This window comes from Ciconia boyciana, chromosome 5 (genome assembly GCF_034638445.1).
Source record: "Ciconia boyciana chromosome 5, ASM3463844v1, whole genome shotgun sequence".
Taxonomy (NCBI): Eukaryota; Metazoa; Chordata; class Aves; order Ciconiiformes; family Ciconiidae; genus Ciconia; species Ciconia boyciana.
In genome coordinates this window covers 37,908,365-37,921,318 of record NC_132938.1, presented here as the reverse complement: position 1 = coordinate 37,921,318, position 12,954 = coordinate 37,908,365, and the positions used below count along the sequence as shown (strand labels likewise).

The window sequence follows — 12,954 nt, the reverse complement described above, 5'->3', positions numbered from 1 at the left end:
TCTCAGCCTGAGACCATCTGTTTCCCTCGCAATCACGTACCACCCCCACACACGGGTTGCTTGTCACCAGCGTTGGGGTTACAGCAGAAGACAAAAAGACAAAATCATTTTCCCCTATGATAGTTTAACCAGAAGATGGACCAGGGAAATGTGTTCAGGCAGAGGGGGTGTGATTATGCTAGAAATAAAGGGGTGTTTCCCCACGAGTAGAAGGCAGCAGGCTTCCAGGGACTCCAGTGATTCAGATATCCTCTGGCTCTATGTCTGTGTAAGATCTTGTCCCCCTTGACTGTGGCATAGCTTGCTTTACAAATCAGCAGTGTTACGTGGTGAGCAAGCTGTCTTTGTAAGTGCTCTCCCAGCATACCAAGAAACACATTTGCCAAATTTGTTATTGGTGAAATGACAGCTGTTAGGTTGAAAGGGAGTTTACACACTTTCTGCACATTAAATCATTTGGAACTCAAATTCTGTTTATGTAGAGATTAGATTACTATTAGGAGGTTTCAGATCAATCTTTTTTAAGAACTAAATAATATGCAGAATTTGTAATTCTGCCAGAAGGACACAGAATTGTAATGAATCATTTTATTTAGCCTTTGCTTACCCCAGAAGAAGCAGCACTGTCTCTTTTGCTGCTACAGTGGCCTGGAAGGCAGGAGCATCGTGGAATTCAACTTGCATTTGCTAACAGTATATGGGAGATTTCATCACTTTTCACTGCACCATGGTAGTGATTTACTTTGTGCTTATTTGTGTATTTTTGCTATTGTTTCAAAAACATTTATTTTAGCTCTGCTCTTTTTGGGTCTTTATGTGTATACTATCTAGCTGGCTACTTAAATCAAAGGGTGTAGTTGTGAGCTGTGATTTCTCTGCCTTTTATCTGTTCTGTCAGTGTCTGTCTTAGAACTACAGCAGTGTTATTAAAAGGAAGAGCTTACTACGACATGAATCAGCCATGTTTTTTTAAGGAGCTTGGTTCAGGCGAGAAGCTGTAAAGTTTAGCTAGAAACTGATGTGAAAGATCACCTGCTGGAAACAGCTTTGGAGCAGCAACACAACTAGGACATAATGAAAATATGTACAAGAAAAGGCAAAGCCTACAGTCATCTATGAAAATATATATGGAATTTAAACGTAAGAAAGACTGATTTTCACAATTTGGTTTGTTTTGTACATTTAAAAAAATATTTCTGGAATTTCCCTGCTAACTTTTTGTTTATCATTGGACATAATTGTTTATTATCATTAATTATAGTACAGTCTGTTTATCCTGCTCAGCATACTGCTGTCCTTCACAGCATTTGCAGAATAAATAGTGAACACATACAAATGTCTAATTAAATCACTCTCCGTGACCACTGATACCTCTGAAATTGTCATAGATTTACTTCAAAGGCTATGCTAGATGTGGGAGAGTTTTGTTGATAAGTTACATGAATGGAGACAGACAGACTGAAAGGTAGTTTTTGTTTCAACTCTTAGCAATTCAAAGTTTATGTTTGATTTGAGGGTTAATGACTCTATCTTCCTTCTGAAAAGGGAAGCAGCTGTACTGGAAACCCAGAACGTCTTTTAAGAAATCTTTTGCAATGGATTTGTTCTTTTGATTGATACCTAACTAGACTTGATTGTCATTAGAATAGAATCTTACTAAAATCAAGAGGTTTTTTGGTTTTTTTTTTCTTTTTAAACTAAGGAGGAAGAGCAAAATTCTAATTCACATGTAAGCCTAAAAAGCTTATTTAAAGTCATTAGAGAACAATAGTTCCTCAGTTTGCTCTTGTGGAGGCCTCCCCCTCTTACGTGTTTCTCTTCCCTGACACAGTTAGGAGAAAAAAAGTATTTAAAAGCTCTTTTGGAAGCTTGGTTCCCTGTTCTTTTGCTCTTTCTCATGATGTGCATATTCCTTATACTTGATAACAGATAGTTTAATTAATTGATCTGGAGACAAAAATTCATCTGGTGACCTACTGCTTTATTTCTCTCTTGCTCTAAGGGTCAAGCTGCAGTCTATAAGAATTTTTACCTTTAACTCTCTAGAGTTAAGGTAAAAGGCCAGGATTAAACTCCTGTTTTAAAAGTCAAGGCTGTAGAGTAAGCATCTCACTTCTATGTTTTCCATAAAAGTTTGGTTATTATGATTTTCTAATAAAATTGTATATGCTTTCTCATTTTTCTTAGAATTTTTCTCTTAGCTGTTCACTTTTGCGTCTCCTCCGTGTGTTATTCATTTAACCTCTTTTCTGTGCAATTCTACCTTTTTTTCCGCCATGGTTTTCTTTTCATCTCACTGCCCCTGTTCCTTTTTCATTTCCTCCAAAGCAAAACATGAATCTCTCTTATCTGAGTTCTTTCAAATCTGATGAAACAAACTCACCTATTTGTGCTTAGAAGTTTTATATTGTGTTTTCCCATTCCTAGCTTATCTTTCACAGATTTTATTAGTGTGGCCTTGTGTTCCCAGACAAGGCTGAGCATGCAGAAATTAGTCAAGAATTTCATCGCTTATAATGAACTAATTTGGGTGCCTTTCAAACTACTTTTGGATTTGTAAATTTACACAATGTTCAAGAGGCGCCATTAACCTTAACAAGTCCATGACAAAAATTCAGTTGACTTAATTAGTGAAAAATTTTCCCCCTGGCTCTTAGAATTGAGGAAATCTAGTAGTTTGCTCCTTCTTCATGAATGTCAGCCGTATGTCAGTAAAAGTCAGGTTTAGTAAGTAGTAAAAGAGCCTTTAGATGCTATTTTATTTATTGGGAAGAAAGGCAGTTTTTTGCAGCACTGGTTGTGTCAGCTGCGAGCATTACATAATCATGACTTGTGAGTGTATTTTTTCAGGTTAAAGGTTTTGAAAGTCTGGGGTTTTTTAACTGTGCTTCTGAAGTAAATAGCTTTGGCAAATTGTTTTTCTTGGAAGTATTAAGAAATGAAATGAGAAGACAAAGAAAAACATATAGTTGTAGCTCACTTTGGATTAATGATTTTGGATAGGAACCAAAATTATCTAACACTTGAAAATGCTAGGAAATCTATTAAGAAGTCGTACATCAAACTTTGCAATCCATACCGCACTCCAGTTAAACATGTGGTATGAAATGGGTACATATATTAACACACTGTCGTTTTACGTGAATCAGGATTGTAGAACTTACTCACCTTACAGCTGAAGCATGGTACTTCTTTTTTTATATAATTTATTTATAATTCACAAATTTTGCAGTCAAAATTAAGTGGCTGTCTGTATTTGGTATAAACATAAGGTGCTGGATGAGCAAAGCAGGAAATGGGATGCTCCACATCATTTTACCTGTGTTTTACAGGCAGGTTTTGGCTAAGTTCTCAAAGATTTTTCAGATTCATTCCCTGTCAGCATTTTGGAAAGCTGTATTTTTCCTCCCCCTACAAAGTCTTTCAGCCAGACTTCTCCATTTTTGTTTCACATTTTGTTTTCTTTTAATGAAAACCTGAATTCTTTGGTTAAAAAGCTAGTCTTCAATTTCTGGACTCAAAACTTATTTCTCCACTGATTTCCATGAGTTATCAGCAAAGAAGATTATCTGAAGCTAACAATAATTGCATAACTTTCTCACTTCTGACTCCGAACAAGGAAGAAGGGTGATCTGATTTATGAAGATGCAGAAAAGTCTATTCTGAATAGAAACAAGTGTGACTTTAATTGAACCCTATGGGGTCGGTGATCCCCAGCCCCAGGGAGTATTGCTCTGGGAGACTGCTATCCCCTGGGGAATAAAACCTGAGCCCACAGTGCTGCAAAACATCTGAATCCCATTGCAGGGAATCCAGGCCAAGAGCATACCACTAAAGGTTGCATCATTATATTTTGAATCTCTGCATAATGTAAGCTGTATGTCATTTTTGTGTCTCAAGTGAGCAAGCTTTTGTAATTTCTCACTGTGTGATAGCATCTTTTGTCAGTTTAATCTACAGGTAAATTGTTGGAAATAAGTCAATGACATTTTACCATTGGAAGGTTCTGTTTGGTTTCACAGACCTCAAGCCCTAAAAAGAGCATAGAAATAATGTCTATTAGTATCCTTGCTAACTACTGTGTGGGTTAGCCTGGGGTGGAAGGAGATGGTGTTCGTGTAATATGACAGCAGGATTGTAAGTACACTGTTCCTTCTAGTTCATGCTCTGTGCATAGTTGCCATCATGTGTTTTATGTTATATTTTTTATTTCCTTTTCTTGTAAAGCAAGATCATAAGTATGTTACCCCAGCAGGTTAAATTTCAATTTACTTTAACAGTGTTTCTGTACTTTTCTTTTTTCATCTTTCTTCTTAAATCCCTCTGGGGATAAAGAGGCCACTATTAGGAAGGTTGTTTGCTGAACTAGTTCCACTATAGCTTTTTTCACTGAAGCTGAAATATTTATCTCTGTTTCAGCTTTCATAAGGTGATTAAGCCATCCTCAACTCAGTCAAAAACCTGCAAAGTTTCAGTTTAACTTGTTACTTAAAATGTCTGCCTTGTGGATGACAGCATCATCATCGGTTTTCCTTGATCCAGGTGAATTTGTTCTCCCAACCTGAGCTCTTTCACCCTATATGCTTTTGTAACTACCTTCTGCTAGCTGGTCTCTTATATGGTACCATGGACAAGAAGGCATGTATATATATAGTATTTAAATTAAACAGATTTTGCCTGCTGTAATATTGACCGCGTGTTACATATGTATTGAAGGGGTTAATGGAGCAGTTGTAGACTGGAGGTGGATATGTTGGAATGCTCTGAGAATCGATTCCAGCTAATGGAAAAAAATGTTTTAAAAGTGAGCTGGTTCAGTTCCCACAGTGAACAACAGAGAGTGAAAACAACATTTACTAAACCTTTCAGAAGTAAATCCTCCGATTTTTCCTTTCACTACCATCTGCGGAAGAAATGCCCGCTTTCTTCTCAATGGGCAGTATTTCTTCCCACAGTGTATTTGCCTTACTCTGTTAGGTATCAAGAGAAAGCTCTTTATGCCTTTGGACAACAAAATATTTGAAAAATATGTTCTGTCCATATGTCCTCTAAGACTTAAGTTTTATTGATTTTGCACATTTTTGTTTAAATGGCAGGTTGACCAAAAATAACCAACCCTAAGATTCCTTCTCAACGGCCCCTAGCTATCTAGTTTCCAGTAAATTGTAGAAGTTTTAACTATATGCACCTTGTTTTACAAAGATGGATGCTGCAAATGAAAATCTCTGTTGTACTTGGATGGGGGGGGAATGTTGCATCTTCTGATTTATCTGTGTGTCACCTTCATTTTTAAAATTAAGGCACATATAAGATTTGGCAGATATAACCTGTTACTTGTGTAAATAATACATGATTGCATTTGTTGTTGTTGTTGTTGTTTGGGGTTTTTTTACTATATAGTTCTCATGCAGAGTTGAGGGTCTTACAGTAATATTTTTGCATTGCTAATTAAAATGATTATATACAGGTTAAGGAAGAGTTTTTGTTCTATTGATAAACCTCACTGAAAAATCCAAGTTTTATTTTGCATTTGAGAATTGGCATGATTTTAAATGCAGGGCATATTTGTTGTGAACCATGAACAGTCTTTATGAAACCTGAACAAGATTTGTGAAAACAGGCTGTAATAAAAATCACACATGCTTCATAAAACACTACTTGATAGATATCACTTGCACCATTAAGAACTAAACGACAAAGGATGTAATTTCAGTTCTGGCATGCAATATTAATCGAAAGCCTTTAAAACATCTTGCTGATGGGAACTATGACAACATGACATTGAAGAATTACGAACTAGAGACATCTATCTTAATCAGATTTTCAAAGTAAATGCCATAAAACAGAAAGTTATTTTATCTATCTTCACAGGGTCACATATCATATAGAGTATATAGCTTTTTAGTTTGTTTATGGTAAAAATACCAGGGACAAAAAATTCTGTCTTTCAAGTAAGTTTAAAGTTCAGTTCATATACTTTAGAAAGTTTTTGTGAAAAGATTGTTAGTAACTGATGGTTTCTGTTTGCTGCAGCGAGATTTCTAAAACATTTTGGAGAACTGAATTATAAAGCATAGCTGATCATGCGCAGATATTATCAGTCTGAAGTTGTTGACGGGAAATACTTTGCTAAATGGATGCAAAATGGAAAGACAAAGTTACAGGTGTACCTTTAACCTGAAGTAACACTCCTGTAGATAGCACATCTGAAAGACACAACTGAAAGATATTGGTAAAAATATTTTTTCTTCAGTTTCTAAAGATTGCAGGTTTTGTGCATGACTCGTTTCTTTGTCTTCTAGCATAAATTTAACTGGTAAAGAACAGCTTCCTTGTATTATAGGATACAGGAAATTATCAACACGTACTTTGTGGTTTAGAATACCAATGTTAGGTGTTAGGGACTATCCTGCTGCCCTCCAGGTTGTGGGTTGAGATAAAGACCGTCTAAGCTGCACACGCAAGCAAAGCAAAACAAGGAATTCATTCACTACTTCCCATGGGCAGGCAGGTGTTCAGCCATCTCCAGGAAAGCAGGGCTTCATCACAGATAATGGTTACTTGGGAAGACAAAATGCCAAAACTCTGAATGTCCCCCCCTTTCTTCCTTCTACCCTCAGCTTTATATGCTGAGCATGATGTCATATGGTATGGAATAGCCCTTTGGTCAGTTGGGGTCAGCTGTCCCAGCCGTGTTCCCTTCCAGCTTCTTGTGCACTTCCAGCCTCCTCGCTGGCAGGGCAGTATGAGAAGCTGAAAAGTCTTCAACTTAGTGTAAGCACTGCTCAGCAACAACTAAAACATCAGTGTGTTATCAACATTACTCTCATCCTAAATCCAAAAGAGAGTACTATACCAGCTACTAGGAAGAAAATTAACTCTATCCCAGCTGAAACTAGGACATCATTTCTTCCAAACTTAGGGTGCATAAGCAAGGCAATGCAATCTTTCAGAGCATATCCTGCAGTTAAATTCGCTGGTAGTTTCTCATTCCCAGGTCGTTTGACAGGTTGTCAGACCCTACAGGCAGCATACTGATGAGGAGACAAACATTGGCCCACTTTGATCAAGCTACTTGTATGACTTTTTCCCATTTTATATTATAATAGTATACACACACACACACACGATGCGTATCTTGATCAAAGCATCTTTGTCACTTCTCCACGTTCTTGTCACCACATAGCTAGCGCAGAAGCATAGAGTGCTTCAAGAGGAAGTCAGCAGCAGCGGCTGTGAGTCAATTCTGTTTCCACCTCTATGTCCATTAATTGTAAAGCAAGCAGAAAGGGTTAGTGCCAGCTGACAACAAATCAAATTGAGAGGGCTCTCCTGTGGTGGTAGGCACTGTGTCACCTCATTCCTTGAGTTGAGTATGTGGTTTGGATCCTTAAAGCAGTTGGCAGGGCAGAGCTAATTTGGACTGGATAAGATTAAACAAATACTTGGGATTAACCACAAAATGAGCAGATACAGCAAGTTATCTTGGATTGCCACTATAGCTTGTAGTAAATGATCAGAAAGAAAACTTTGAGTCTTGCACACCATGGCAGAAGAAGTACACTGAAGCAGTGGTTCATTCAAAAGACAGATCTGCCTAATTACAAATGAACACTTAAATATGCAATTTTTCTTTAAACCCATAACCTTCTTTTTGTTGTCACTAATTAAATACAGCTTCTCATGAAAGGTTCTCCCAGACCAGAGACTTCTGGAGTGAATGGTTTTACTTGCCTGCAGAATGACTGAAGCCCTGGCCATAGCGGTGCAGGTAGCCTGTCTTACCCCTCTCTAAGCAGGGACTTAAAAAAAAGAGCTCCTTTGGGAGCTCTAGGAATAATTAAGCCATAATACCCACGCTCTTCAATTTGCAGGGATTTCCAAGGTAAATCCCACTTCTGTTTACAGCACTTTTGAAGATATGTCTATGTATCAATTAGGTAAAATTTCAAGTCCATCAGTGTTTTATTGAGGAAAGCAAACCAGTTCTTATGGAAATTACTTTTGACTGCTAGCAAACAGGGGCTAGCAGACCAGGGACCAGTGACCTGGAAATTAAAGGTGATCTTTTTTGTTACCAGTTTTCTAAAACATCCAGTGTAGTCCAGCTGCTTACTTCTGGTATATATTGTGGATATTTGCTTTACCATGGCAGAGACTCTTCTAAAGAGAGGAAAAAAGGAGCAACCTGACTAGAAAGAGTTAAGACTCTCACAGACATAGATATTGAATTATATTATGTTCATATTTGAAATGTTTATATCATAATGGAAGTCTTCGCTTTTGTGTTTGTCATGGAACCTCAAAGTTAACGTTAATTATACACTATTAAAAAGCCTAATCCTTATCAAATGGAAATCACCTCTTTTTCCTAGATGAGTAGCTAGCTGACAGGTCTCAGTGATCTGTCTGTTATAGAAAGGCTATCACACAAAATGTGCAACAAATTACTTTTTTTCATGGATACTTGGTCTGCTTTTCTCCTTCTGAATTAACCCCTTTCCCCCAAATGGCAGTAATCATAAATGTCTCTCTCTCCTTACTTTTTACTTTCACGTACGCGTTTTTCTGTATTATTTCATATGCTGTTCAAATTCTGTAACAATTAAATGATAAAATTAATTAAATGTAAATTACTTTTTGAAAAAGAAAAGAGAAAAAGGTTTTGTGAAAGGCTACAGAGTGCATATAATTTACCCCTACAATTGAAATGGCTGCTTTGCTTCACTGTGGTTCCCTAGGGTAAATAACAATTTAAATATGTTTTGAAAAATTCGTATCACTGTAGTAAGACAGCTTTCTACCCTATTTCTTGTGACTTTTCAGAGTTCTGTACATATGTTCGCATGCATAATTATCTGATACTGACTTATGCAGCAAATGCCTCAAAAATGTGGGGCTTTTTTTGTTGCACCTGAACAACTTAAATGCACAGGCTGGTTGCTGGGCCAATTTGCATTTGCTTCTTGCTGCAGGAATCTTCTCTTTAAGATGAATGGGATTGCTCTACAGTCATTAAGGTCTAGACCGAACAAGGAAGTTTTAATTAAAACTTACCATTTTTAGACATAGGCCCACCTGTACCCATACCTGCTTATTTTTAGTGTAAACCAGACATTCTCATTTAGATTAAATAAATTAGGATAGCATTTAAAATCCAATTTAAAACAAAGCAACTGTAGCTTTCTGCAATAGTTTTTAAGTATTTCAGGACAATTGCGCTTTATCAGATTTGAATGCTCTTACTTCTTCCTGGTAGTCTATAAGAAACTCCCTCTCTCTTTATCAGTTCCTTAATTATGAAAAGCAAAAAAACAGTACTTTTCTGGCTGTGATGCTGATTTCTCAGGAGACTGGTGTGAATCACTTAACATATACGCCTCGGTTTCCCTGCATGTGCAATGAGAATATTTTCATAGTGTCACAGGGATGTCGAGAGGCTTAGTTACTACGTAAGACTGATGGCTTTGTGTGAAAGTCACAGTAATACTGAAAGCTGTTCTTTAGCTATTAACTCCTTAAAAGAGGAGTGAAAAAAGGGAATCTGGCTCCAGCTTAAGAACAACATTCAAAACATGACTGTTGTGGTGATTATATCTTCCCCACAAATCAGTGGTGCAAGATTGAAGTTTCTGTTAGAAATTGTGTGGCAATCAGAAGAACTGTGGGTTCAGGAAATCTGGCAGATTGAAGAAAAGATCGGAAGAGCAGTCCTCAGTGATCTCTCATTCAGAGTGACAATATAGAACTGAGGAAATTTAGAGGAATATAGATTTTAGCTCTATTGATTTATGGAAAATCTAATCTTGCTAGACTCAATTCTACCTGTAGCTCTTGCACAATTAGAAGAGGAATAAATCATTCCAGATTTTTTCAGGCATTTCTGATTCTGTGGAGGCTGTAGATTCCCTGCCAATTGAAGTCGCCCTCGGATACTAGAAAATGTCACCTGGCAGCATCCTATGGAGAGAGACAGTGGGCTTCGAGGACGTGTGATCTTTGCGAAGTTGCACTTGCTGTGCTCTTCTAGGTCCCTTCTAGCCTGCGCCTTATGGTTACAAGCTCATCCCACAACTCTTAATTTATTTTATATGTTACTCTGTAGTTTCAGTGTCAGTAATGTTTATACGTTATATAGCAGAAGCGCTTTGTAGGTTCATAGTAAATTTCTGGGGGAATAATCTGAATCCCAAACAGTGGCCTGAGTAGCTGGCCTATGGGCTGAGGAATACAGTTTTGCTCCTCCAGCATGTTATTGGTGTACTTACTAGATCTATGCATTTTTTGGGGGAGTGCATAAATATCCTTTCCACAGCCTTTACTATCCCTCTTCCTCGCAGGTAGAGCATGTGGGAAGGTCTGACATCTACCTGAGACAAGCCTGCAGGCCTGGCACAGTCCCCTTACTCACACCCTCCTTTGTGCAAGAGAACAACATTATTTTATCCTCTGCTTTGTCTTTAGCAGAGGATGGTGCAAGATCTTTAGTACTAAATATGATAGATTAAAAGATTGATTTTCAGCTGAGATTTTAAATGAGAAGGGGAATTAATGAAGAAGAGGGATGTCAGAATAATGTTTCAGCTGGTAGGAGCTGCAGAGGAGGACGGTGTTGCACTGATCATGGCAACACTGGTCAACAAGGCTAGGCAGGTAGGAGAGTCAAAAAAGGGAATAACAAAGACAAAAAGTCAGGTAATTTTTTCTGTCGTGTAATTAATCATTTATATATATATATATTTACACATGCACATGTGTAAATATTTACAGACACATGTGCGCATATATATATTTTTATATACACATACACCTATATATTATAAAATATAGGGCCACAGTTAACTCTGCACCAGCCGATAAATAGCTTGTAATCTAAATCAGATAAAATTTTAAGTAGACATGGGAAAAAAGTCTTTGCTAGTCTTTGCTAACTTTCTTTTAGCTGGCTTGTTGAAATGTGGCTTGAAGCCCTTGATAGGGATTGTAATCACATGCAGTGACACCCTTTGTGTCAGTGTTGGTAAAGACAAAGCTGATCCGTTGTATCCTTCCTGGAAGGTAATTTTTCATTAATGTATTAGGGATTTGGTATTGAAAACCTTATTGGCTATGTAAATGCTGTCATTATTTTAATGATAGATTCAGCATTGCTGTTGTTTGTGACAAAAGTCATGTTGACCACACAAGATAACTGGAAAGGAGAATGGGGTTCTCAGAAAGGAAATTATTCCAAAGGCTGGATTTTCTGTTTAATCTTAGCATGTCTATTCCTCAACATTCTCAAATTTTCTTATGTTCACGACATGAGAAATTACTCACTGTTCAGTTATTTTTATAGTAGTCACCTGTAAGTTATTGGAAACATCTGTTTCAACAGAAATAGTTTTCCTGTGTTCTCTGTACCAATGTATTATTATTGGGTTTGTAACAATTTGCAGCGATAACCAGTTCCAAACAGGGAATTGCTTATGAAGACCAAACAACTAATTTAAAAACTATGTGAAAGCATTTATACTGTGAGCAAAGTGCAGGCCCTCTATCTTCTGCTCTGCTTAGGACTTGCATTTGTATTATTAAGTATGTTCTACTACATTAGCTTAGGAAATAGATTGCAATTTGAATTACATATTGTTAAGTGTTACATTTTTAAGTGTCATCAGTCATTGCTAAATCATGATAAAAGAAGTGTCTTGAGGTTTTTTTAATTTTGTGTTCATTGTGTTGTATGGCAAGGTTTGTCTTCTATTTATGACTTATTTACTACTGATTTTACAGAACAGATGATTGTTAAAACCTAACGTCGATGGAGGTATTTGATTGTGGGTTTTGCTGTTTCAAGGTTTTGGTTTTAAGCTTTATGGGTGTTATGTGCTTTGGTTAAGTCAAAAAATATTTCCTTTTGTTCTGATGACCTGGATCTCCGATCACTTGTGACTTACTCCAAGCTGTAGTTATATTGCATAGTGTGAAATTGGAAAATCTGTTCTGTGTGTGTTCTAATGGTTGTGACGGTCATTAAGTATATGAGTCTTCTGACGTTGTAATCAGACGTGATTCAGTCTGTTAAATATCCATGAAGCAACATCTGCTTCACAGAGTGACCTTCTGCTAAAGAATACTTAGCATCTATTAGCAGATCATAGTGCAGATCTGCCTTATTTGAAATGCACTAAACTAGAGTAGTCTACTGCTGTTTAGCAACTAGCTTGTAATAATTTATTGCAGTTAAATAAAGCTTAAAAAACTCCATTAAATAATTATAGGGATTATATGCATTTCAAAAACCTTTGTGTTCTATGAAAATTACCCATTTAATTTCAGGGTTGGTTTGTTAAAAAAAGCTGAAATCTAAAGGCACATTAGGGGATCTGTCAGATGCTATTTTCTGTAGGTGTTAATAAAACCAGATTTAAAAAAAAACTGAAACAAATTAAAACCAAAAGCAATTTTACCATCTGTTGTATATTAATTAGAACTTGGTTTATCAAGGGTAAACTTGCTCTTAGAGAATGTCACAATGTCTGCTAATAGAATAATATGCAAATATATTAGATGATAGGATTATGTTGAATTTCTCATTCTGCTTTGGTTGTAGCAAATGCTAAGATGGTGTATAACGAACTTCAATTTTCTTTCTTCTTAGAACAACCTCCAAATAACCAAGGCCAGTCGACCCTGCAGCCTTTGCCACCTTCTCACAAGCAACATTCAGCACAGCATCACCCATCCATCACCTCACTTAACAGAAACTCACTGACAAATAGGAGGAATCAGAGTCCGGCCCCGCCGGCTGCTTTGCCCGCCGAGCTGCAAACCACACCTGAGTCAGTCCAGCTGCAGGACAGCTGGGTCCTTGGCAGTAATGCGCCACTGGAAAGCAGGTAATTACTTAGGTACTACTACAGACTCTGGCACTTCTAAAGAAAACATTTAACTTGATGAAAGATGAACAGC

At 37.1% G+C, this 12,954-nt stretch overlaps 1 protein-coding gene across 9 annotated transcripts in view; it reads left to right on the top strand.

Annotated features, from left to right (window-relative positions):
- TENM3 (teneurin transmembrane protein 3) overlaps positions 1 to 12,954 on the top strand; it is a 503,184-nt gene that overhangs the window by 343,689 nt on the left and 146,541 nt on the right. For all 9 annotated transcript variants that reach the window (XM_072861207.1, XM_072861209.1, XM_072861205.1 and 6 more), the window contains one exon: positions 12,644 to 12,881. In XM_072861207.1, the coding sequence (XP_072717308.1) occupies positions 12,644 to 12,881 (238 nt within the window). The remainder of the gene's footprint in view (positions 1 to 12,643; positions 12,882 to 12,954) is intronic.